Here is a 24988-nt window from a genome sequence, read left to right on the forward strand (position 1 = left end):
CGACTGTGCAGGCCGCCCCCCTTTCCCCTCCCCGTTTCCGGGGCTGCTGTCTGAGTGCCCGGGACATGGAGCGGGAGTGAAGGCGCCCCCGCCCCCCTCCCCGCTGAGGAGCCGCCCCGGCCGGGGGAGGACGCCGAGCCCCGGGGTGAGTCCGGGGGGGGACGCCCCTCCCCGCCGGGGCTCTGACTGAGGGAGGGGCGGGGTCACTGCCCCCCTCCCGCAGGGGCCCATGGCGCGGAGGGGGGTGGGCTGTGCCCCGGGGGGGTGTCCCTGGCTGGGCCTCTGTCCCCATTGCCCAGGAGGATGGGGAGCCCCCCCAGTGCCTGGGGGGGGGCTGTGTCCCTGGCACCCCCTCCCCCGATTTCCCGGGAGGAACGAGGGGGCCTCGCTCCCATTGCCCTGGGGGTGGGGGCATGTCACTCCCCCAGTCTCTTGGAGGGTGGGGGAGTCTGCCCCCCCCGGCTGCCTCTTGGGGGGGCGGGCGGAGTGGGGGCTGTGAGGAATGTGCTCACTCCTTATTTTCGCAGGCAAGCGTCGACTCACCCTTCTGGCAGCTGGGGCGGAGGTTACAGTGAGGCGCATTCCAGCTGCCCTCTTTGCCGGGCATTGCCTTGGCAGCCGGCTCCCTCCTTCAGAGACATAACCGCTTCTCTGGCCTTGCCTGTGACAGGAGCTTGAGCAGGGCTTCTCCACCTTGCTGCTAATGCCTGTGGCTGTTGGCAGCTGCTCCATGCCAAACCCTTTTCCTTTCAGTGCAACTTCTTATTGATTTGCCTGTTTTGGGGTAGGTAGGTCTCTGAGCTGCCAGACAATGCAGGGAAACATTTAAGGCTGTTAGGCCTGAGGATGACAGCGTCTTTGTGGGGCTTGCAGATACAGCAGCAGTCCAGGGTCTTTAGCCCCACTTTGAGCTTTCTGGAGTCAGGGAATATCATTGCCTGGAGCTTTCCCTGATGGAGAGGGCAAGTGAAATAGCCTCTACTTAGCCTCCCCTAGTGTACTGTTGGGTGGATAAGAAGTGGTGGTGGTTTGGACAGGCTCTGGGGTCTGTTAGTGAAGGCTGTTAGTGCTGCAGATCTGGGGCGTATTTACAATCCAAAGCTCTATGAGGGGGTGAGAGATGAGGGAGAGATCCCATAGTACTTTCAGGATTTTCTTGGCTTGGATTTTGCATTAAAGATACATTCCTCCTTAGGGTCTTAAGGAGCAATAACATCTTGTAAATACTAGTGACCCTGGCCATTCTGTCACAGACATCAGGCTGTTGCTGAGACAGAGAATTGTCAGCTCTGTAAACAAGTGGGGGTTATATTCTTGGTGGAGCTGGTGCCTGAAATATATGTAACAGACTTGAGTACTCTCTCTAATCTAGGGCTTTACAGCAATTTGGGCATTAAAGATTGAGATCATTCAGAAGAGTTTAACTGGGAATTTGGCAGAAGAAAAAGCTGCTGACTACCTGCATGGTTCACTGCATACACTGAACTTTGGTGCTGAGGAGATAGGAAATCCACCTCTTAAAATATTTGGATATTAATATCCCATATGGGTTAATTGGAATGGATCTGAACTGCAAAGCAAAGATATCCCCAGGAAGCTGCTCAGTAGGCCCCAGGCTGTGTCAGCAACATGATGGATGGAGGATTCCTTTTACAGTATTTCATTCCCATGCCAGGGGGAACTGCGGTTACATGAGATCTGTTCTTTCTCTCTCGTCATCTAGTTTCCTGTCGTGCCCAAGGCTTGCTGAATAGTTAATGCAGAAGGTAAAGAGGGTTCGTCTGGAAAACGAGACTGCAGGAAGTTGGAGAAGGTAACTTTCCTGGTCTCTATCAGGATCTTTGTGGCCTTTGGGACTAAGTGGTCAGTGGGCTACAATCAACATTCTGAATGAGTGATGAAGATGATAAACAACCACCTGTTAATTCTGCCTGTGGCATCCTGTGTCCAACCATATCGAGAGTGCCTGAAATGTTTGAGGAAAATTACCTCTTTCCTACTGAATTTAGGTTCCAGGCTTTAAAAGGTCTTTGTCTGCATTTTTCTACCCTAATGCTCCTTGCTCCCTTACCTTTGCTGTTTCTTTTCAGCCTAACTTTATTAAATTTCCCCCCTCCCCAAAACCTGGAGCCATGTAACCTCGTCAGATGTGGCAGATTAAGCAGGACGGTAAGACAGTATTTTCAGACTTCTTCAGACTCTTTTGTGTTGTCATTGAGGAATACTGAACGTAGGATTAAAGGCTGACTGTTCCATTTCCACCGAGATCATCTCGGCTCTTGGGCCATGTCTATGCTGCAGGGTCTAGAGCAGCATATCTATGGTGCCGTAACTATGCCAGTTTAACCCAATCGTGTAGATGCACTCTGCAGCGATGGAAGGGTTTTTTCCATTGCTGTGGGAAAACCACTTCCCCGAGTGACTGTAGCTAGGTCAACAGAAGCATTCTTCCATTTACCTAGCTGCATCTACACCAGGGGTTAGGTCAGCATAGCTGTGGTGCTCAGGATGGGGGATTTTTCTCACCCCTGAGTGCTGTAGCTATGTCAACCTAAATGTTAAGTGTAGACCAGGCCTCGATCACAGTGTGTTCTACAGACAAAATTCACCAGGAAGGGGGATAACCCCAGGATCTTTTGGAGTGCGTTTTTCTACCACCTAATTGTTAGCTGTGGGGTTAGTCACTGTGGAGTGGGTGGTTGCAAGTATGTAAAATCTGGGTGTGAATGGACTGTCTTGAACTTAGGTCACTGAAACCTGATCTGGCCTTGAAAGCCCTTCTTGTGAGGAGCAGTGTTGTTTGACTGATCATGTCACTAACCTTGAAGTGGCTTCACCAACTGGGTGGGAATTAGCTGTAGGCTGGAATGTCTTCAGCTGCATGAAAGCTATTTTGTTTTACCAGCTGAGCAGACTTTTAAGATCCAAGCTGCAGTGGGATTTGGGAAGAGCGGCGTGTACCCAAGTCACTGCTCTATCCCTTTTATATCCTTGTGTTTTCTGTGATGTATTTTTGATAGACAGAACTTTGCCTTGAAACACCGTATTAGTTGCTTTGAAGGGGAAGGACATTAGATTGAATTTAATTCCCCTCGCATGGTCCTGCGTTCACACTGAACAGACTCAAGACTGTTGACACTCTGCAAAGTCTTGGGAGAAAGTTTCTCAAAGCTCGGTCCAGTGTTCCATCACGTTGTCCGCTGTCTCTGCCACTTTGGCTTTACTTGTGCTGATTGGAAAGTACTTTTGTTTGTTTAATTTTCAAGCTGTGATTTGTTTTGTTGGTTGGCTTCAGGGTCACAGATATTAGGAGTAGTGGGGAGAGGTTTATTATGAGAGTCTCTTTCTGTAGCTTCCACACTGTATTTTGTTCTCTGCACCACTGAGAGACCCAGGAATTGGAAGCTGCCATTTTACTCTGTAGCTGTAACTTAATGGAGTCAAGCTGTATTTTAGTTCAGTTTTCCTGGCCTCGTGCACTGTGGTCTGGTCTGCTGGTTATGCAGAGCCCACTCTACTTACTGGGTCTCAGGCAGCAGATTGTGTGCGTGGTTTGGATTTCTACTTGCCTAATCTCAGTTTAGTCTCTCAGAATGAAGTCAGAAAGTAACGGATTAGAGGAGGAACTGTCAAGCCTTCCCTTTTCCCTCTTGGTTAAAGGAAAAGAGGTTTGTGTATTTGACATCACAAGAGGTATTTATTCATTAAGAGGGCAATTGAGCTGTCATTGTGCTTGACCATTAAAAGGCATAATTCTGTAGGACAGAATACGTCTAATTTATAGTCAAATGAGATCAAGACGTAGGGAAGAAAACTTTATTCTGAAAAGGCTATTGGAAGGTAGTGAGGAGTCCCCCAGCAGTGCTGAGAGATTTCCTGGCAGAATCATTTGTGAGATAAAGTGGATTGAGATGAAACGATCTAACACTGGTTTATGAGTTAACCAGCCACCCCCAACTCCTGCCAGAATCAAACTGGGAGAGGGCTTTCTATGTGGTGCTGAGGCTGCATTTTCAGAGAGTTGGTGTATATTTCATGCAAATTAAATACTCAGGTCTGACAGGCACATGGTAGGATGTTCTCCTGTTGAAATGCAGACAAATCTCTTAAGGGGCCAGCTGCATTCACTCATTTAAGAAACATGACTTTAAAAAGGAAGTCTTGGTTAACTTTGGGCTGTTTAGAACGGGGTCTTTTTTTAAAACTCCTATAGGCCTTATTTACTACATTGTTTATATTGATGCAACATCCAAGATGGTGATTCTGTCAAGGTGATGAGACTGCTCTAGTTTCATTTATTTTACAGCAAACTGAAATCCTCAGATACCCATGAATAGCTAAATGTCCCAGCGTAGGAGCCTTGACCCCATAAGATGACCATGAAGAAAGATGGTCCAGCGGGTAGGGTGTTAGCCTGAGACATGGGTTCCTTTCCCTGCTCCAGCACAGGTTACCTCAGTGTGTCAATTCCTATTTGTAAAGTAGCACTTGATAAAAGCATTGGCCTGCCTCATGTGGTGGTGTGAGGATAAATACATACAAGATTGAGGTGCTCAGATACCATGTTAATAGGTAGGACTAGGAAATAATGGAGCGACTAGTGCTGCGGTGACTTGAGGGTGCCATTACAGAAATGTCACTATTTAGAAGAAAATGAGTCTTGCAAATTAACTTGCTCTTGGGTTACCTGGATCTATGCTCCCTGGGCCGTGGTTCCACTGAGACTAAGGTCCCTACTCTGACTCTGATTGCCTCATCTGGAATAAGGTTGATCAAGGGTAGTGTATCCTGCTTCATATACAAATGTTGAACTGTGCAGATCCCAGAAGTGACTAATGGCTGGAGGGGCTGAACTGGAAGGTTTTATGACTATGGGAGATGGGTTGTGGGTTTTATATAATGTGATACTTGGGAAATCAATGAAGGATTCCTGTTGATTATGCAGTAGGAGTCCAGGATATGCATTATTCTTGTGCCACTTTCCATTAGTCATCTTAATTCCACAGGTATCTTATTTTGTCATTTGTGCCACTTCACTCCTGGTTGCAGCAGCACTTCAAGTAAGGCAGGTGTCATGCCTTCACTAAACCGATTTGAGATGCTTATCTGATCTCTGCAGGAAAGGAAGGGGACTTTACTTCTATATTCCCACTGGTCAGAAGTTTCTCTATGTGCTCACCCATCCATTGATGGTATCTTCCAATCAGGACCTATCCCATCTAAATGCCTGGAGTATGTTTCACTTAGGTCAAATGATTAAGCACTTGCTACACCAGATGCTTTCCTGCCCTGACTGATAACAGTTAACTTTTTTCCTGGAAGAAGTCCTGCACATGAGTCTTGGGTTCAGTTAGCATCCTTTACCAAGTTGGGCGTGGAAGGTGGAGAATTCCTTTCCATCTGATACTGTTTATGTTTAACTGGTAACCTTTATGAGTGTGTAGGTAACTTTAGGATCTGTCCTTAGAAGTTAGCTGAATGCTCAGAGCTCCCTGTGAGCGGATGGAATGTGCCTAATCCGATTCCCCACATTAATTCATCTCCCCCACCTTCTTTCTCAGTTTCTTGACCAGTTCCGAGGGGGAAGAGAGGATGACTGCAGTGGATGCGCTGTCAGACAACACTGAAGTGGTCGAGATGGAGGACGCACCTTCCCAGTTCCTGGTGGAGAAGCGTTCGTGGGATGGACTGCGTGACATTATTCACAGCAGCAGGAAGTATTCGGGCATGATAGTAAACAAGGCGCCCCATGATTTCCAATTTGTCCAGAAAACAGAAGAATCCAGCCCACATTCTCATCGCCTTTACTATCTGGGTAAGCCTGGCTTCAGCCAGCCACTTTCCTTAGTAGGTCACCTTGCTAGTCCCTTGGCAGAGCCAAACCAATCTCTGTGTCAGGAGGGTAAGTTTTGTTGGCTGATGTCTCCATTCATCGCTAGGCAGCCTGGTGCCAGAGAGGAAGGGGAAAAGAAAGGATGATCTTGTGGTTAAAGCACTGGATTGGGACTCAGAAGATCTGGTTTCAGTTCCTGGCTCTGGTGTATGTTTCTTATATGATCTTGAGCTAGTCACTTAATCTCTCCATGCCTCAGTTCCCCATGTGTTAAATGGAGATAAGCCTGCCTCTCTCCTACCCTTTGTTTGGTCTGGACACTCTTCAGGGCAAGGACTAGCTAACTGCTTACATATAGTGGCTGACCCAAATAAAGCCCCAGCTTGGAACCTCTGTGTGCCACTGCCTCTTTTCATTTCTCACATGGACTTGGGTTTGGTCAGTTCTCCAAACTATGGAGTACTACCTCAAAAAAAGGGGGACAATTTGGTTCTTTAAACAGGTTGGCTCTCCAGGAACCTGATAACTCTCCCTATGGTTATTGTATCCTTGCAAGCCCAGTGCATTTCATTAATGAGCCAGGTGATATCAAGTTTTTTTCAATAGAGGGAACCCATCAGACAGTCTTGTTGCTGTTCTGCCCAATAAACTGGAAGAGCCTGACCTCGCTGTGGGTATTGTGAAGATAAATCCGTGCTTGAAAATGCTTTGACAAGAGGAAAAATAACTAGATAAGTGTTGGGTATTAATGATATTTCCTAGAGAAGTATTCTGTTCCTTACTAGAGAGAAGGCAGATCTTTGTGCTGTACCAGTTTATAGTTATGAGCAGAACCATGATGTTACTAATAAGCAACAGTTAAATACAGTGGCTGGATTTTATAAGGGCTGGATAATTTTATGGTCAGTAATAATTAGTTTTACAGGCTGTGAAAGGGAAATATTTAATGCTCCAGGGCAAAAGCTGATCATTACAGGGCTCAGTAAAGAACTTTCCCCATGTGCGACACTCCACACAACTGACCATGTTTTCCTGCAGTGGGCCCATTTTTATTTGAAGCCTTGGATACTGGATTTGATGGACCAATGGCATGAGCCATTCTGGTAACTCTTGTGTGCCTGTGACTGTTACTTATTGTAGTCCTCAGTACATTTTCATAGAGAAATTAGTGGAACAGGCACCCTGCAAACAAGTTAAACAGATGTGTTGGAGGGGGGAGCGGGGAAGCATGTGGGTTCCTTAGTGAGAGAGTATGGACAGTAATGGCTCTTTATTAATAAAGTTTGTCCATTTGTCAGAGCAGACTAGATGCATTAGATCCCTTTGGCGCTGGTTCTTTGGTGTAAGTGACAAAAGGTAGCCAGATATTTAAGTACAGTAGTAACTTCAGAGTTATGAACAAAAGGGTTACGAACTGACTGGTCAACCACACACCTCATTTGGAACTGGAAGTATGCAATCAGGCAGTAACAGAGACAAAAAAACCGAGAGCAAATACCGCACAGTACTGTGTTAAATGCTGACTATTAAAAATAAATAAAGGGAAAGTTTACATTTTTTTTGACAAGTGAAGGAAACTATTTCTGTGCTTATTTACATTAAGATGGTTAAAAGCAGCATTTTTCTTCTGCATAGTAAAGTGTCAACGTTGTATTAAGTCAATGTTCAGTTGTAAGCTTTTGAAAGAACAGCCATAGTGTTTTGTTCAGAGTTATGAACAACCTCCATTCCCAAGGTGTTTGTAACTGAGTCTGCTGTAGTTGGCTTATGAGTCTCATTTAATGTTAGTAATTTTTCTCCATTTTCTCCATTTGTCAGGAGTTTCTAACTCATCTTCCTAGCTGAAGTTGCACAGTAGAATGACCATGATGATTCTAGTACCCAGTGTTAGATGATGTATCCATATGTTTGATGGTTAATTTTCATTGCTTCATCCCCAAGAAGATATATGGAACACAGGAACAGATTAGATGTTGGCTGACTATATCTCAAAGCAGTGTCTAGTAATTTGATTTCAAAATATCTTTACTTCAAGGCATTCCCACACTATAGGGTAAAACCTTCCTACTCTATTACAGCCTCATTAAGCTGGGGTTGAGTTGCCCGTTCTATTTGATCCGTACTGCATTAGGTAGGTATTGTGAAGAATCTGATTCTGAGTTAAGAGATGTGCCTGTTGACGTTTCACCAATATGCTTAAACGCAGTATACCAGTATTGTCCCACACTTAGCATAAGTATTGCTTTCCAAGCATCAGTGTGAATCTTATTGGAGTATGCCCATTGAGGAGGGGGGAGGAGCGAGTAAATATTTTCTATTCGACCTTTGGAAAACTTTGATATCAGAGCTGAGCATCTTTTCTACTTCATTTAAGGACCAAAATACAAAGTATTGAAAACTGGGGGACAATTCTTTTGCAGATACTGGTTCATCATAGAATATCAGGGTTGGAAGGGACCTCAGGAGGTCATCTAGTCCAACAGTAGAGAGTCATCATAGATATTAGTGCAGTATGAGAATATCCATAGATGGATCTGAGGTTCGCAGGTTGTTGTAGTCATGGCCTTGAGAATGCATCTGTAGTATTATCTGTGTCCCTGACTGCAGTCTGTTCTGTTTGAGCATGTTAGATCTTTTCTGGGCTGTTCCCATAGATTCTCGTATTGTATCATGGCAGATGCTGCTTATATTAAACACCACATGCTCAGCATTTCAGTGTTTCTTCATCTCTGAAGATTGTATGCTTATAAGTTGCTTTGCTTCCTGAGAAATTACAAATATATTTAAATGTTAATTGTTGTAAAGTGAATTTAGTGACAGACTAACAGGCTTGGAGACTGAAGGCTTCCTTTCCTGCACAGAATAGATGCTACAGGGACAGTAGCATGGGAAGCCTCCCCCACATGGCATCCTGTCAGCGTACTGCAGCCTTGATCTAGAGCGTCACCATCAGTAAAGGTGAAAGGAAACATTCGTTGTCTTCGGTGCACTGCTGAAACTGCCAACAGAGTTGCCAGCTGTGTTAGGTTTTTGATGATGGAAATTGGACTGGCACAAATAACTTCATTTTACCATGGCCACTGAACAGCCAGCATATAGCAATGCCTTTTGGCCAGTATTAAACAAAGACACATTTGAACCTGGTCTCTAAGACCTAAAGCTGTAACAGGCTGGCTGTGTTTTAGAACGCTCTTTCCAGTTAGCAGTTCTTCGTTGTGCGGAGGAATGTTAAGAGGGTTCTGCTGGCTTGGACACAAACAGCTACACGGGTCAGTTCTCTTGAGGTGAGGATCTAGGGTGATGGCTGAGCAAACTGTAGAGAGGAACCCTAGGAGTAGCCAAAGCTGGGAGAAGCTTTGAGTAAGACTTAGTCTTATGGAAACATTTTTATGTTAATAAAACTAAAGCATTTGGACCCTATGCAGTAAGTGGACTGTGTAAGAGCAGGTTGAGAAAGGCACCTCTTAAAAAGCCCCTGAGCCATCTAGTCTTCCTGAATATTTAAGAAAATGGCCTTGTTTATCTGCCTTTCCTGGGTTAGTCCTGGCTGACTTCTCTGAAATTGCCATGATTGTTTTGTTTGGTTGTTCCATACAGGGATGCCATATGGTAGCCGGGAGAATTCCCTTCTTTACTCAGAGATTCCCAAAAAGGTACGGAAAGAGGCCCTGCTACTCTTGTCATGGAAACAGATGCTGGATCACTTTCAGGTGAGGAGATACAACATACTCTTTGCGGTGGTGGTGCGTGGGGATCCAGGCTGACAGTACGATATTGGAGTGGTAGCTGGTATGTTGGAGTTCAGTGAAGTGGCATGTAAGGCAGGAACAAGGAGCAGGGCTTGGTGCCGGGGGCATGGCACTGGTAGAGTGCTGTGTAGGGAGATGTCTTCTCTGGTAATACAGGAGAGTGGCTGGTGTGCCAAGCATGAGGCTGGCAGTGACAGCATGGAACAACAGCTGGTAGGGCAAGGACTGGTTTAACACTGTACCTAAGTCTCCTGTTGCCTTCAGTCTACCTCCAGTTATAAACCAGTAATATAAACTGTTGGGAGAATAGCACAGAGCTCTGGCTGTCCTGGCCAGACTCCCCCACCTGCCCTCCCTCCGTTTGCACATTGATTACCATGTTTATTTTTGATAACTTTGTACTTTTATCAAATGTGTGGAATAAGGATCAATCTGCTGCCTGCATTCTAAACATACATTACCCATTAGACTCACATAAACCAGATCGAATTAGGAAGGGAAACAAATTCCCCCTCCCTGTCTTCACAGGGGCCTGGTGTTCTGGTACTATTAATAATTCGCCAGCCTCAGCAACAAGAGGGTGGAAGATATGGGACTGGCTTTTGACTTCCCAGGTCTTCTGTTAAGCAGAGATTTCAAGTGCCTGGAACTACACTTGAATCTTCTCAGAGTCCCTTTGAAACTAACTCAGGATTCCTGGAATAGCAGTTGTTTGCAGTGTCTGACTTGGAAGCTGTATATGAGAGGACACGGGTAATGTCATTAGGTGAATTGGCTGCTCCTAATTTGCATTAGCAAGTGGCAGCTCTTCCTCAGTTTTAAGGTGGAGGTGCCATTCATAGACTACAGGTCCAAGCCTTTGGCTCAGATCTAGATGGGGACATTGCAACTGGAAGGTCATGGGGGTGTAGCCTTCGTGGGCCACGCTTTCACACTAAAGATGGCGGTGGCCGTGCTGTCGGACTGCTGGCTGCATTTGCCTAGTGGGTTACATTCTAGCCACTCCTGGATTAGCTGGTCTCATTAATAAAGTGTTGCCATTCCTTCAGACCTGCAGATTGTCTCTCTCTGTCGTTCGCAACCAGGCAACCCCTCACCATGGGATGTACTCTAGGGAAGAAGAACTCCTGAGGGAACGCAAGCGTCTCGGGGTCTTTGGAATCACTTCCTACGATTTCCACAGCGAGAGCGGCCTCTTTCTTTTCCAGGCCAGCAACAGTCTCTTCCACTGTCGAGATGGGGGCCAGAATGGCTTCATGGTGGGTCTGCTAATGGCTCTGTGGGAGGTTTGAGGGATTCTGCAGCTCAGCGTAGTGAATGCCTCTTGAGTCAGACCTTGGCACTGGTCTGCCATCAAGTCTTGTTTTCTTGGTCTTGATTCCCTTGTGGGTGGGCTGGATCTATCAAGAAGTTTGTGCCTTTGAAGCTGAAAACAGGTGGGGAACATCATATGCCTTATTTCCCCAGGTGTCTCCAATGAAGCCCCTGGAGATCAAGACCCAGTGCACAGGACCGCGAATGGATCCCAAGATCTGCCCTGCCGACCCCTCTGTCTTTTCATTCATCAATAACAATGACCTGTGGGTAGCGAATATTGAGACGGGAGAGGAGAGACGGATGACTTATTGCCATAAAGGTAACCGGAACTGCTCCTCCACATCTGGAGGCGAATCACCTCTTGCGGCAAGAGTCTGACCAGAAGGATTTACTCCTCTGCTCTTTTTTTTTTTCCCCATCTAAGTCCCCCTTCCCTTTCTGGATCATTCTTTCCATTAACTTCAACCGCTCTCTGCTCTCTTTCCTCTGCAGGTTTATCCAATGTGTTAGATGACCCCAAATCGGCAGGTGTAGCCACATTTGTCATCCAGGAGGAGTTTGATCGGTTCACAGGGTACTGGTGGTGCCCCACAGCCACCCTAGAAGGTGAGTGTTCTGCTTAGTCCTGGAGAGACCAAGCTGCATTGGTAACATAATTACTGGCCCCTTTAAGGTGCTGAGTTCCAGGTCATTCATTATGGGATGTGCACTGTGTACTGGTAAATATTTGTGTGACTAGTTAGTAGGTATGGCATGACCTAAGGGAGATGTGGAAAACCAGTAGGCCCCGTATGTGCTGCTGTGGTGGTCGTGGCAAGCCGACACAGTTGGGGAAACTGCGTGACAGCAAACAGACCAACCTTGTCTTGTCCTAGGTTCAGAGGGTTGGAAAACGCTGCGGATCTTGTATGAGGAAGTGGACGAGTCAGAGGTGGAGATAATACATGTTCCTTCACCTGCCCTGGAGGAGAGAAAAACGGATTCCTATCGGTACCCCAGGACAGGTCAGTGAGGCGCAGGGGAGTGACTAATGCAGCTGCTGCCTCATGCAGGCTGAAGCATCATCTGTGCTATAGACTTTGCATTATTAATCTAGATACTTAACAGGATTTAGGGGAGGGTCCATAAATATTCAGGACAGTCTCTGAACCTGTCAGCACAAAGTTCATTGCAGGAAGGACAGCTAACGTCCAACTTAAGTAAAGGGATTGTTGTTACGAGATGGAGGGTATCCCTTTGCCACATTGCTGAATACACTTGGAATCACACCTTCTCCATACTGGGAATGCTTGCCCATGCATTCATTCACATGGGCAGGCATACTTCTCCACACATAGAATTGCTTATCTCCACACCAGCAATGCCATTCCACAGGTGTATAACCACACAGAGCCAAATAGCATCAGGCTCAGATTTTTATTCTCTGCAAGCCTGGGATGCTCAGACCGCTTGCCATCTGATAATGGTGTGTTCTCTCATTGCTTCTTCCTCTGCAGGTAGCAAAAATCCCAAGATCTCATTAAAACTGGCAGAGTTTAAAATGGACAGCCAGGGAAAGGTAAGTAGTAATTACCGCAACAGGAGCAACAAAGAGTCCTGTGGCACCTTATAGACAAATGGACGTATTGGAGCATAAGCTTTTGTGGATTAATACCCTCTGATACTTGCAACAGGAGGGTTCTCCCGTCAGCATAGGTAATCCATCTCCCTGAGGGGTGGTAGCTAGGTCGACAGAATTCTTTTTCTGTTGACCTAACATTGTCTAAACCTGGTGTTAGTTCGGCTTAGCTACATTTCTCAGGGATGTGAGTTTTTCACACCCCTCAGAGACATAGCTGGGCTGATGTACGTTTTCATTGTAGACCAGCCCACAATGCTGGAACATCCTAGTTTTTTAATACTCCTTTTTTGGTCTCTTGTTGCAGATCATGTACGCTCAGGACAAGGAGCTGGTACAGCCTTTTGCCACGTTGTTCCCTACGGTGGAGTACATCGCACGGGCTGGATGGACCAGAGATGGCAAATAGTACATAGGTTTTTCTACCGCACGCTACCCCCCCACCAGTTTACTGAGCTATTACAGCCACTCCGTGAAGAAATTTGCCTCTCACCTTTCACCATAAAGGCCTGGTTTTAAACCCACAAAAGCCAGAAGTCTTGGCTGCGCTTGACTCAGCCCCTGCAATAATACGACCTTACATAGCACATGTAGTAACTGACCAAGTGGAGTACAGAGTGAAGGGCTTCATGTTTTTCGAGCTTTTGTGGGTTTTAAGCTGCCACAAGTGTAAATGACATTGATGTATTAAGTGTGACCCTCTCTGCCCTGGGAATTCAATTAAAATTCCATGACTAGGACAGTTAACCCATAGGCACGTGGACAAAACACTCCTGATAGGAAATGAGAACATTATAAAGGGTCACATCATTAAATGGAACAATGATTTGTCCTGTTGCTCTCTGTGACCATGCCAGATGCATTAGAAAAATTCCCACAGTGCACCTAGTCTTTTGTGCATTCTGTATATTGGGAAAACTCCTTTGTTTTTGCAGGGGCCTAGCTTACACTTCTGGAACGTTAATCTCTCAGCTAGCATAGCTATACAATTGGTAATGGTCATAACATCCAGCCCTGAAGGACTGAGTGAATCTGTATTGGGGAACTTCTTGTTGTTTGGCTAGATAGGAAGGGGATCTTGTATAGTATTTTCTAAGGGGTGCCTGGCAGATTTAGCTACATGGTTCCCGACATGCTGTCCTTTGACAGTATATCTTTGTTTCCAAGTACAGCAGAAAAATAGTCAAGAGACCTTGGAGGTGAGGTCCCAGCTCAGTGATTTGCTTTTCCAAGTACAAGAATCACATCACGTTCATTTTTTCCCTTCCCCCACGCAAACCTGGATGATTCTCAGACATCTTATGGCTCTTTTTTTTCCTTTAAAATTGTTTCAGGACCCCAAAATAACATCTGAAAAAAAATTCTTTCCTACTAAAATCTCTTTAATTTTGCTTAAAAAGCTTGCTAAGGTTTTGGCAGGCTTTAGTCCAGATCACACTTGTTTTGGCTGTTTATTGATTGTTTTCAGAAGCTGTAATTTCTGTGGCTGATCACTAACTGGCACATGTTGCTGCACTTTCCTTTGGGCCCGTTCTTGATTAATTCACCATGCCCCTAGCGCTAGGTTTACTCAGCGTTACATAGGAACCACAAGGCAGCCTTCTACTTCATGATACAAGTGCCATGCACTAGGGCTCATGGAGGGAGGCAGTACTCATGAGTTTATGAAATAAGGTCATAATCAGCAGGGTTTCGTTCATGGGAGAACCTGCTCCTTCATCTTTCCCAGTTTTATAAAGCTTTTCTGCTGTGGACACAGGCCTGAGGGGTGTCCAAACCAAGTAACGATGACCTGCCTCTAGTTAGGAGGACCACAATAGAGCACCACTCCTGATTAATCAGCTGTCTCCCTTGAGAGACCCGGAGCTGAGACTGGCGCAGCTCCTTCAGTTTGCACTGATCTTTGGTCTGTTCCTTTCCTCACTTGCATAGCCAGGCAGCAAGGAAGCTGCAAAGTGGTTATTTTAGCTTCTCGTTTTGTTTTGGAAGCTCATGATAAAACATGTGGCCCATGCTATCTAGGGAGAGAGACTGCCCACTGAAAAGTTAAATTCTAAAAATGCAGCTCTGCTAACTGAGTTTATCTTTGGGAGCTTTGCTAGAACGGCGATTTACAAAACAACCTGCCTGTATGTTACCCACGTACAATACCATGGATGCCTTGGGATTCAAATTTGTATGAGTCTTTCCAATAAAGATGTAAGGTTGGAATGAGGAGGAGCCTAAATTCCTTCCTCAGCTGAGGAAAGGCTAGTGTGTTCTTGACATCCGAGATCTGTCCATTTCACCTTTGCAACTTTTCTTCCCCAGTGCCTGGGCCATGTTCCTAGACAGACCTCAGCAACGGCTCCAGCTAGTTCTCCTGCCTCCAGCACTCTTTATCCCAGTACCAGAAAGTGAAGAGCAGCGCATCGAATTTGCCAAAGCCGTGCCAGAAAACGTCCAGCCATATGTGATCTATGAAGAAGTCACAGATGTGTGGATAAATGTAAGGGCACGGGGCTGTCCCAAATTACAAATGGTTTTTTCCCATCCTCTTGAACGAGATGTGCAACCAGCTTGGCCTATGCTGATGCTGATAATGTCCATGGTTACTCTGGCCCATGTCAAACTCTTGATTGTTCAAAGGACTGGTAGTGGGATAATAAGGAACCGTCACCTCTGGGTTACTGGTTCAAGCCTAGGTTGGAAAAGACAATTCATGGCAGTTGAGTGGCCAGAGTGAAATGAGTTAGTGAGTTTGACTCTTAGTAGATGTCTGTCCTCCTTGCAGACATCATTAGCTGTGGTGCTAATTGACTTTTGTGACCGTTCTGGCAGAAAGGTCAAGGAGTGAAGGGATCTTGAAGAATGAACTATCCTCAGCCCTAGAATTGATTCCTCTGTCAGGGTTTAGGTAGTTGATGGACATGGGACGAGGGGACGGAGTTTGCATTCTCCGGGCTATCCTTGTCCTGTGGATAAACAGGACTTCAGTCCCCAGGGCTGTCAGTCTGATGAAGCTTGGTGTTAAAAAAAAAAAATTACACGGGAGGGGTGGGGGTGGAGGGCGTGTCTGCTGGACATGGGCATTTGAAAGGCTCACTTGCGTCCTGGGGCCAGATGGAAAGGCTGAGGTGCCTGGGGCCGTCCTTTGGTGCGACAGTAGGTGAGGATCCGGCTTTCCCTACTATCTGTCATTTTGATTTCCCATGAAATTGCGTGGGTTAGTGTTGGCTCCCTAAGCTGTGCTTCTGCTGGGTTATTCCAGCATTGCTTAGCATAGGGGCTGCCTGGCTCATGGTGCTTTTGTCCATCTCTTGTCTGCTAGGTTCACGATATCTTTTATCCTTTTGCCCAACTGGAGGGTGAGGAAGAAGAGCTCTGCTTCATCCGAGCCAACGAATGCAAGACCGGTTTCTGTCACTTGTACAGAGTCACAGCCATCCTAAAGCAGAGCAGCTATGACTGGACTCAGCCCCATGTCCTTAGCGAAGGTGAGAGCAAATCCCCTCCCAGCTTGGAGGAATATTCTCCCTCCTTTCTGCCTCACCCTTGTCAGGAGGGTGTTTCTGAATGTACTCAGCTCTTGTACTCTGGCGGTGGGGGATCTATGTCTCATCCTTGCACTCTCTTTTCTAGAAGACTTCAAATGTCCTATCAAAGAGGAGGTTGCCCTGACCAGTGGGGAATGGGAGGTGTTGGCGAGGCATGGATCCAAGGTACCGGTTACCTTTATTTTCTCTTGCAGTGCTCTGCTTCTGTACTCACTGCCCACAATCCTGGCATGTACTTTGTGCTACAGGCTCTTGGGACCAGCTACAACCATTTAGACTTCATTTTGTTTCCAGTTTCCTTTTTTATTGCTGCCTTCGCTTCCCCCAGAAGCACTGTAGCCGGGTGCACAGAAAGCTGATTGCCTTTAATCAGGTCTCTTATTGCTCCTTCTGGGAAACCACGTGGGTCAGGCCATAAAAAGGAGTAGAGTGAGGTTTAATAGCCACAAAGACATTCTGTGCAAACTCATCGTGGGGCTGGATTGCAGCATTTTAACCCCAAAAGGCATTTGGGAATCGGGGACGTTACCTGGTGCTTGGAATTATCTGCTTCCATCTAGCTGATCCCTCTGTAGAGCGTTTTGAGAAACAGGCTGGGGAATTTAGTGTGATCGTGGAGAGGAGGGAACTGTGTGTATCTACAGAATAGCCAGATAGGTGTTTTATTAGCCTGCTATTGACTTATGGAAGGCCCGGTTCCTTTCTGCTTTAAGAATGCGGTGGCCCTCAACCTAATTGCTCTGACCCAGTCGGTTTCAACTGAAATAACGAGCCTGTCTGCTGAGCCCCAATTAACTTGGATTTTCGCTCACTTCACACTCTTGAGGGCATGCAGCTAGTCTCAGCAGCTTTTCCCCACTCTGGAATTAATCTTCTGTCCCTCACACAGAGAATCCATGTGGAATATGCTGTTTGTTTTGGCCGCAGTATTGTTCTGTGCACACGATGGCTGAAATTGTACTGGCAACAATTATTTCAATGCATTTGTCACTCTGCAGGGTTCTATCCCTGTCTTCCTGGCTAATGTAGATGGTTCCCTTCCACCCACTCCCTCGGAGCGCCATGCTGGCCAAACTCTGCTGCAGACCCCAGCTAGGCTGGGCTAGGAATAGCATTCAGGAATCAGAAACCTTAAGTTTCCCGTGAAGTTTCTAAAACGGGCCAGCTAGCTATAGTGAATGGAGCTAAGCTCTGCTAGAACTACGTTTAAAAGCCCTAGTCTAGTCTAGCATTACAACCCTAATGCAGTGTGACCTCATCCAAACTGGCTAGCGAGAGCGTTTTAGAAACGGCTTGATCTGGAACCATGATTAAACAGAGACATGCAGTTGAATTGGGTTTGGGGTAGTGGCTATTCCGCCCCCCGCAAGGAGTGTAGAGCATGAATGTATAGCATGGTGGTTGGACAGAAATGTTGGAGGTGCGCGCTGGTCAGGGAAGCAATGCTGGAACACTGGGGAGATGCATCTGTGCTTAAACAGGGTTTCAGGCTGAATGAACAGAGCCAGGATATCCTTTTTCCCTGGCTTTGCTCTTTAGCACATAGGCACAGTGAGGCTCTCCTGGCCAGCTGGCTGTCTCCTTCGGTGCAAAGGACTGGGCTTTATCCTGTCTTCTAGAAGCACACTGTGTGCTCTGTAACTTACCAGATCAACAGACCGTGTGCATTAACCATTAATACCACAAGCACCCTGTACTGCTGTGATGTTTTGATTTAAGCTGACTTTCTATATGGAGATATACCTATCTCATAGAACCGGAACGGACCTTGAAAGGTCATTGAGTCCAGTTCCCTGCCTTCACTAGCAGGACCAAGTACTGTCCCTGACTTTGCCTGGTGACAGATTGTTGCAGTGGGGCAGGGAGCAGTCAGCTGTTTTTGTTTGACACTGAGCCCTCTGTTCTCTTGGCAGATCTGGGTGAATGAGACGACGAAGCTGGTATACTTCCAAGGCACGAAGGACACCCCATTGGAGCACCACCTCTATGTGGTCAATTATGAGTCCCCAGGCGAGACTGTACGGCTCACCACACTGGGCTTCTCTCACAGCTGCTCTATGAGCCAGGTCTGTTTGCCTCGTCCATAGGATACCACGTAGGCTCCCTATCTTCCGGCTAGTATGAGTCCTGGCTAGTAATGCTCCATGAGGGCTGCCTTAGATGCCATGGCTCCTTGTGACTGCTCTGCTGGACTCTGATGGGAGTGATCCAGTGCCTACCATGATCTCCATAGATGCCATCATGGGAAGTAGAGGTCTGTGCTGGTGCTCATTTGGAAGGCTCCATGATGGATTTACTCCTCTGAAGGAGGAGTGTGATGTTAACATGCCCCAGAGAGGAGTCCTGTCTGGCTCATGTGACAGGATGGTGACTGAACCATGAAAGCATGAGGGGGGGGCTTGGGGCGGGGGGGAATAAGCATTGGCTAGTTCTCAAGGTCCTGATAGGGATACAGACCCCCACTGAAGTGGCCTGAGGGAATAATCATCTTCGCTTAACCCCCATCAACTGTTTCTTGCCTGTAGAACTTTGACATGTTCATCAGCCACTACAGCAGCGTCAGCACCCCGCCCTGCGTGCACGTCTACAAACTGAATGGCTCAGCTGACGACCCACTCCACAAACAGCCCAAGTTCTGGGCCAGCATGATGGAAGCAGCCAGTAAGTCTGTCCTGATCCCCTCTGTGCCAGGCGACCTAGCCAGGAGAGCATCACCGATACTAGTAACTGAACATGATCGAAGGGGAGAGCAAAGACCATTAGATGGCAAATGACCTGGCTAATTTCCACCTTGCCATGGTGAAGTCTTGAAATCCTTGGAGAGAGATCTCATCAATGGGTTGCTTGGCACAGACTGGGCTTTGCTGAGGTCAGAGGGCCCTAATGCTATGCATTGGTCTTACCCACCCCTTGCAGAAGTTGTCACACTCCTTACAGGGTGCCAGGTTAACGGCTGCATGTTAACCAGGGGTTCTTGACTGTGATGGTCTGCAGAGATGGGATGGGTGGGGATCCACTGACTGCTTCATCCAAGGAATGTGTGTAGCTGCTGGCTCATCCTGTACTCCTGCGTTTGGTGCCCATAAAGAATTATTTTCAGCTCACAGCAGCTGTTGCACCCTGCTGGGAAGGCTTTCTCCCTCCACCCCATCCTCCTCTCCCCTTGCAGGGTCACCCTGGAGTTACAGTGGGTTGTGCACAGTATGAGGGGCTTGGTGCACAACTTGGTGAAGTTTTGTAATGGGTTGTCCCTGCGCTGCGGGTGGTCAGTTCCCAGGTGCAGGTGGACAGGGGCTCTTGTAAAGGAGGTTTTGCTAAGATCTGGGACAGTCTGTTCGTCCAGAAAAGGAAGGTGGGGAGGGACCCCTGGTCTGAGGCACGTTGGGCAAAGGTTGAACTCCCCTGGTTTGGGCTGGGGAGGATGGTGAAAGCATGTTGTCCTTAGCTTGGTAGCTAGCATCTGAACTGTTTCCCGCAGGCTGTCCTGCAGATTACATCCCCCCTGAAATCTTCCACTTCCATACCCAGTCGGACATAGAGCTCTACGGGATGGTCTACAAACCTCATAACATCCAGCCTGGAAAGAAGCACCCCACGGTGCTGTTCGTCTATGGAGGCCCTCAGGTAACAACCCAGCCACGGCCAGGACAACAGCTGACCTTGGCTCTCCTCCTTGAGCTGGTGGTGCCATCCAGGACAGAGCTCTCCATAGATCAGCTCTGCATGATTGGAATTGGACAGCTTTGCCTAGAGTATTGTAAACCCACTTTGGTGAACTGCAGATGGCTTCTCCCATTTAATCCAGAATTGCATAACTTCCCTAGTTAATGGCTTTTGCCCATCTGGTAAACTTGGCTGCCCAGCTCAGAACCTGATGGAATTTGGGAATGGCCAAGACTAGCTTCCTGCTAGCACAGAGCCCAGCCATGCTCAGTTACTACTGTTGGTGAGGTGTGCGTAGGGCTGAAAGGCTAAAGGTTTCCCTGGGGGAACGTTCCACATGCCTTGTCCTTTCTCCTGCTCTAGGTGCAGTTAGTGAATAACTCCTTCAAAGGTATTAAGTACCTACGGCTCAACACACTAGCGTCTCTCGGCTATGCTGTGGTGGTGATTGATGGAAGGGGCTCTTGCCAGCGAGGACTCAAATTCGAAGGGGCCCTTAAAAACCAGATGGTAATATCCTGTTTTACAGTGTCTCCTTTCACTTCCTTCCCTCTTCCTGTCTCTTACACACAAACAGCCTTCCTGTTGCCTCCTCCTAGGGTCAGGTGGAGATAGAGGACCAGGTGGAAGGTTTACATTACGTAGCAGAAAAATACGGGTTCATCGACCTGAGTCGGGTAGCCATACATGGCTGGTCTTACGGGGGCTTCCTCTCCCTCATGGGCCTTATCTGTAAGCCCCATGTGTTCAAGGTGAGTCTGGTGAGGTCGGGTGTCCTTCTCGAAGTCCCTGCTGTGTCTAGGAGGAATAATACCAGGCAGGGAGGACCAGGGCTCTGCACCTGTCAGTGGCCTTTACTCTTTGCTGCCCTTGGTGGCTTGTGGACCCAGACTGTAGTGAAGTGTGACAAGTCCCTGCTGGTAGCATGCCAGAGCTCCTCCCCAGAATCAGGCAGGTCAGGCTGCATCACACATACGCTCTGGGTTTCAGACCAGGCGTGGCATGCGGGGACTCAGGCAGGTGGGGTTCAGGCACTGTGCAGAGTGTTCTGAGTCAGCAGATTGATCATAGCACTTAAGAGCCCCAGTCCTGGGTCAGGACCCCATTGTGCCAGGTGCTGTACAAAGACAGTCCCTGCCCCAAAGAGGTTTAATGACTTTGCATCCCCCAGCGACTGGCTGTAGCATAGCTTCCCACGAGACTGTTACTGCCAGCCCTGGAGTAGTGATTTTAATCCTTGAATGGAAAGGAAAATAACAGACGAGGGAAGAAATTCACCAACCATCCAGACCTCTAAGTCCCTGGTTGTGGGATACTCTGGTGCAAATGACCAGGGTTGGCAGGCGAGAATCACCACTTGCAGAAACAGATGCTCCCCATCCTCCCGAAATGTTCTAGAAAAGGAAAAATTACCCCCCACCCCCCATGCCTGTTTGGCAGGTTGCTATAGCAGGTGCCCCTGTCACGGTGTGGATGGCGTACGATACTGGATACACCGAGAGGTACATGGATGTCCCAGAGAACAACCAGCAAGGTTATGAGGCCGGCTCTGTGGCGCTGCATGTAGAAAAACTTCCCAATGAGTGAGTACTGTGGGGTTGGATGCTTATAACTGGAAACTCGCCCTCTGGGCACTTGCCCTGTGAGGAGTGGTCGAGAAGCTGTAATGCTTTCTGGTGTGTGTATGGGGGGTGCTAACGTTATTAAAAAGCTCACAGGAATAACCCTTCCTGGGTTGTTGATTGTGCCTTGGGTTCTCCTCCCTGGTTCCTGAAACTCGGCTCAGCCAGCACTGGCCAGTCAATACCATGTCAGGTACACTGGCCACCAGTTAGCACCAGTGAAGTCCAAGTCCCCCAGGGAGAAGAGTCCTGGCCAGAGCAGGACACATCTGGTTGCTGCCAGTCACCTTCCTGCTGGGCTGAGCTGAGCTGCCTTACTTGGAAGGAAGATCAAGATGGAGGAATAAGATGACCAGGGAGTCTAGCTAGAGGGTCTAGTTGGGGAAAAGACTGTTCGGCTTGGAGAACATCTATCCGGAGGGCCTGAAGGTTTGTTTGGGTAGGTCCAGGCCCCATGTAGCCTTATTTCTGCTCGGCTTATCGCTGCCTTCTGCAGCGAGCTGGGGTGGCATTGTGCTCACCCACAGGGAAGAGGCAGGGCTCCAAGCCTGTGGCACTGCACCATGCCAAGTGGGCTAGGGGCTGGCTGGCAGGCAGCTCCCCGCTCAGGGCTCCTGCAGGGCTTTGCTCTGATTCTCATCCTGTCCCATCTCCAGGCCAAACCGCTTGCTGATCCTCCATGGGTTTCTGGATGAAAATGTGCACTTTTTTCACACCAACTTTCTGGTCTCCCAGCTAATCCGGGCTGGAAAGCCTTACCAGCTGCAGGTAGGAGGGACTGCAGTGAGGTGGGAAGGTCTCTTTAGCCTGGAGGCAGTGGAAAACTCCCCTCCTCCACCCCCACCCCCCCAGGGGAATATGAGTGCAGCGTGGATGCTCTTTCACCTGGAGAAGCAGAGTTCTCTCCTATGACTTCCTGTGGGACTGGCCAGTAGGTGGCACTCCGTCGCTGTTTGATGTACTGCGTGTTCCAATACTGAGCAGTAGTTTGGAATCTGGACTCACCCTCTTGGCTGGTGTTTGTCCTTCTTCCCCTGTACTATGTGGCTGGGAATCTCATTTCCCCAGGTGGCCTCTGCCCTCTGGTAGTAGATGCTTCTGCTGATGCCACTGAGTGGGCTTCTCCGGCCTTTGGCTTGCAGATAGCCTGCCACCGTAATGGAGCGCCGGGGTCGCTGTCTCCGAACTGCTGTTTGCTCCCCTAAAATGGACTCCACCTTCTGAACCGAGAGGCAGGCTAACAGAAGGGAATGGCTCCATGTCTAGTTGGTAGCCGGTGTCAAGTGGAGTGCCCCAAGGGTAGGTCCTGGGGCCAGATTTGTTCAATATCTTCATTAATGATCTGGAGGCTGGTGTGGACTGCACCCTCAGCAAGTTTGCAGATGATGCTAAGTTGCAGGGGAGAAGTAGATATGCTGGAGGGTAGGGATAGGATACAGAGGGACCTAGACTAACTAGAGGATTGGGCCAAAAGAAATCTGAGGTTCATCAAGGACAAGTGCAGAGTCCTGCACTTAGGACAGAAGAATCCCATGCACTGTTACAGACTAGGGACCGAATGGCTAGGCTGCAGTTCTGCAGAAAAGGACCTAGGGGTTACAGTGGATGAGAAGCTGGATATGAGTCAAGTGTGCCCTTATTGCCAAGAAGGCTAATGGCATTTTGGGCTGTATAAGTAGGGGCATTGCCAGCAGATCGAGGCACGTGATCGTTCCCCTCTATTCGACAGTGGTGAGGCCACATCTGGAGCACTGTGTCCAGTTTTGGGCCCCACACTACAAGAAGGATGTGGAAAAATTGGAAAGAGTCCAGCAGAGGGCAACAAAAATGATTAGGGGGCTGGAGCACATGGCCTATGAGGAGAGGCTGAGGGAACTGGGATTTTTTCTTCTGCAGAAGAGAAGAATGAGGGGGGGATTTGATAGCAGCTTTCAACTACCTAAAAGGGGGTTCCAAAGAGGATGGATCTAGACTGTTCTCAGTGGTGGCAGATGACAGAACAAGGAGCAATGGTCTCAAGTTGCAGTGGAGGAGGTTTCGGTTGGATTTGAGGAAAAACTTTTTCACTAGGAGGGTGGTGAAGTACTGGAATGGGTTACCCAGGGAGGTGGTGGAATCTCCTTCCTTAGAGGTTTTTAAGGCCCATCTTGACAAAGCCCTGGCTGGGATGATTTAGTTGGGGATTGGTCCTGCTTTGAGCAGGGGGTTGGACTAGACAGCTCCTGAGGTCCCTTCCAACCCTGAGATTCTATGATTCTATCACTTATTCCTAGTTAAGGGCCATCCCTTTTGCTTCTGCGCAGATCTACCCCAACGAGAGACACAGTATTCGGTGCCCCGAGTCCGGAGAGCATTATGAAATCACACTGCTGCACTTTCTACAAGAATACCTCTGAGCGCACAGGCCTCTGCAAACTGTTGGACACTGACAGCTCAACTCTGCCTCCTGCCGCTGCCCACCCCAGCCCAAAAGCTGCCTCCATCCAGTGCACAAGTCACTGAGTGCCCACCCGCAAGCGGGGGTGCTGCCTCCAGTGAGGGAGAGGGTGGGAGTCACCCCTCCTGTTTCCTCTGGACAGTGCCACCTTCCTTCACTTTCCAGCTGGAGCTCTGCCCTGCTCAGCTGCTCTCCTCTCTGGCCTGGCTATTAATGCTTTTTTTTGCTGCTACTTCCTCTATGCTGGGAAATCAGTGGAGTGTCTCCAGAGGCTGAGGTCTGCCTCTTTCCTTTTTCCCACTACTGCACCTCCACTCACCTGCAAGAACTCTGTGCCTGTGCTGGAGATGGACGAGCCAAATCAGCAAGCTGCCTTAAGCCAGGAGGGAGAGGGTGATCCACTGCTGCGTCCTGTGGGGTCTGATCACTGCTGCTGCGTCCTGGCCCATACGTGATGAGCGTCTGAGCCCTGGGATCTGAGAAGAGCTCTGTAGAAGCATGCAACACTAGTCGTTTTTTTAATTAATTTTGCATAGCAGATTGGGGGAGGCGGCTGGGGTTGGCGACAGTTAGCATCCTCGGGCACCTTTCTCCGCTTGCTGCTCATGGGCGGAACCGTGCCAACAGAGAGCATGGCAGCTGAAGCAGGTCAGCACTCGCCTCTACAGAAACTGCAGCAGCAGAAGCTGGATTTTTCCACACTCAATGGATATTTATGCAACTACTTCCCCCGCCATTCTCTCTCCTTCCTGCCCCTCTACCCTTCTTTGTGCTGTGTCCCAACCCTGCCTTTCTCTCCTCACCTATGCCCTGAGCTTTCAGACGTGCACTGAAATTGGCTGTGCTTCAGTTCTCTGCGGGTCAGTGACTGTTTCCCTCGCGCATCTATTTGGTGAACATTCTCTTCTGGTTTTTATTTTCCTACTTAACAGGAACTGCAGTTCCAGGGAGGGGGGGATCGAGCAATTGCACCTCAGGGTCGCACCCACCCCCCAAGCCAAGGGTTCTGCCAGGGGCAAAGAAAAAAAGAAACCCACCCTAATGAACCACATCAACTTGCCCTCGAGTATTTTAAGTGCGTATTATGAAAAGAAAATATTTTTATGGATTCTTATTCTTTTATAATTATGAGTGTACGATGTAGCGACTCATTAAAATATTGGAAGCAGACCCAGCCATGCTCTCACTGGTCTTCAGACTGCCCGGCGAAGCT

General features: G+C 48.1%; 1 protein-coding gene across 5 annotated transcripts; it reads left to right on the plus strand.

Annotated features, from left to right (window-relative positions):
• On the plus strand, positions 1 to 24945 carry DPP9 (dipeptidyl peptidase 9). Of its 5 annotated transcripts, none has more exons than XM_030540596.1 (21): positions 1 to 145; positions 1724 to 1813; positions 5562 to 5815; positions 9431 to 9543; positions 10632 to 10841; positions 11050 to 11218; positions 11392 to 11505; positions 11775 to 11903; positions 12396 to 12457; positions 12825 to 12925; positions 14828 to 15005; positions 15828 to 15993; positions 16142 to 16218; positions 17967 to 18119; positions 18579 to 18714; positions 19532 to 19677; positions 20080 to 20226; positions 20316 to 20468; positions 21157 to 21299; positions 21995 to 22106; positions 23642 to 24945. In XM_030540596.1, the coding sequence occupies exons 2-21, from the start codon at positions 1758 to 1760 to the stop codon at positions 23732 to 23734; spliced, it is 2712 nt and encodes a 903-aa protein (XP_030396456.1). In that variant the 5' UTR covers positions 1 to 145; positions 1724 to 1757; the 3' UTR covers positions 23735 to 24945. The 5 variants fall into 5 exon arrangements, with proteins under 5 accessions (XP_030396456.1, XP_030396455.1, XP_030396457.1 ...); XM_030540595.1 differs by having other exon boundaries at positions 2 to 145; positions 16139 to 16218; XM_030540597.1 differs by having other exon boundaries at positions 2 to 145; positions 10668 to 10841; positions 16139 to 16218.
• Positions 24946 to 24988: the final 43 nt, after the last annotated feature.

Source organism: Gopherus evgoodei, chromosome 22, assembly GCF_007399415.2.
Source record: "Gopherus evgoodei ecotype Sinaloan lineage chromosome 22, rGopEvg1_v1.p, whole genome shotgun sequence".
NCBI classification, from domain to species: Eukaryota; Metazoa; Chordata; order Testudines; family Testudinidae; genus Gopherus; species Gopherus evgoodei.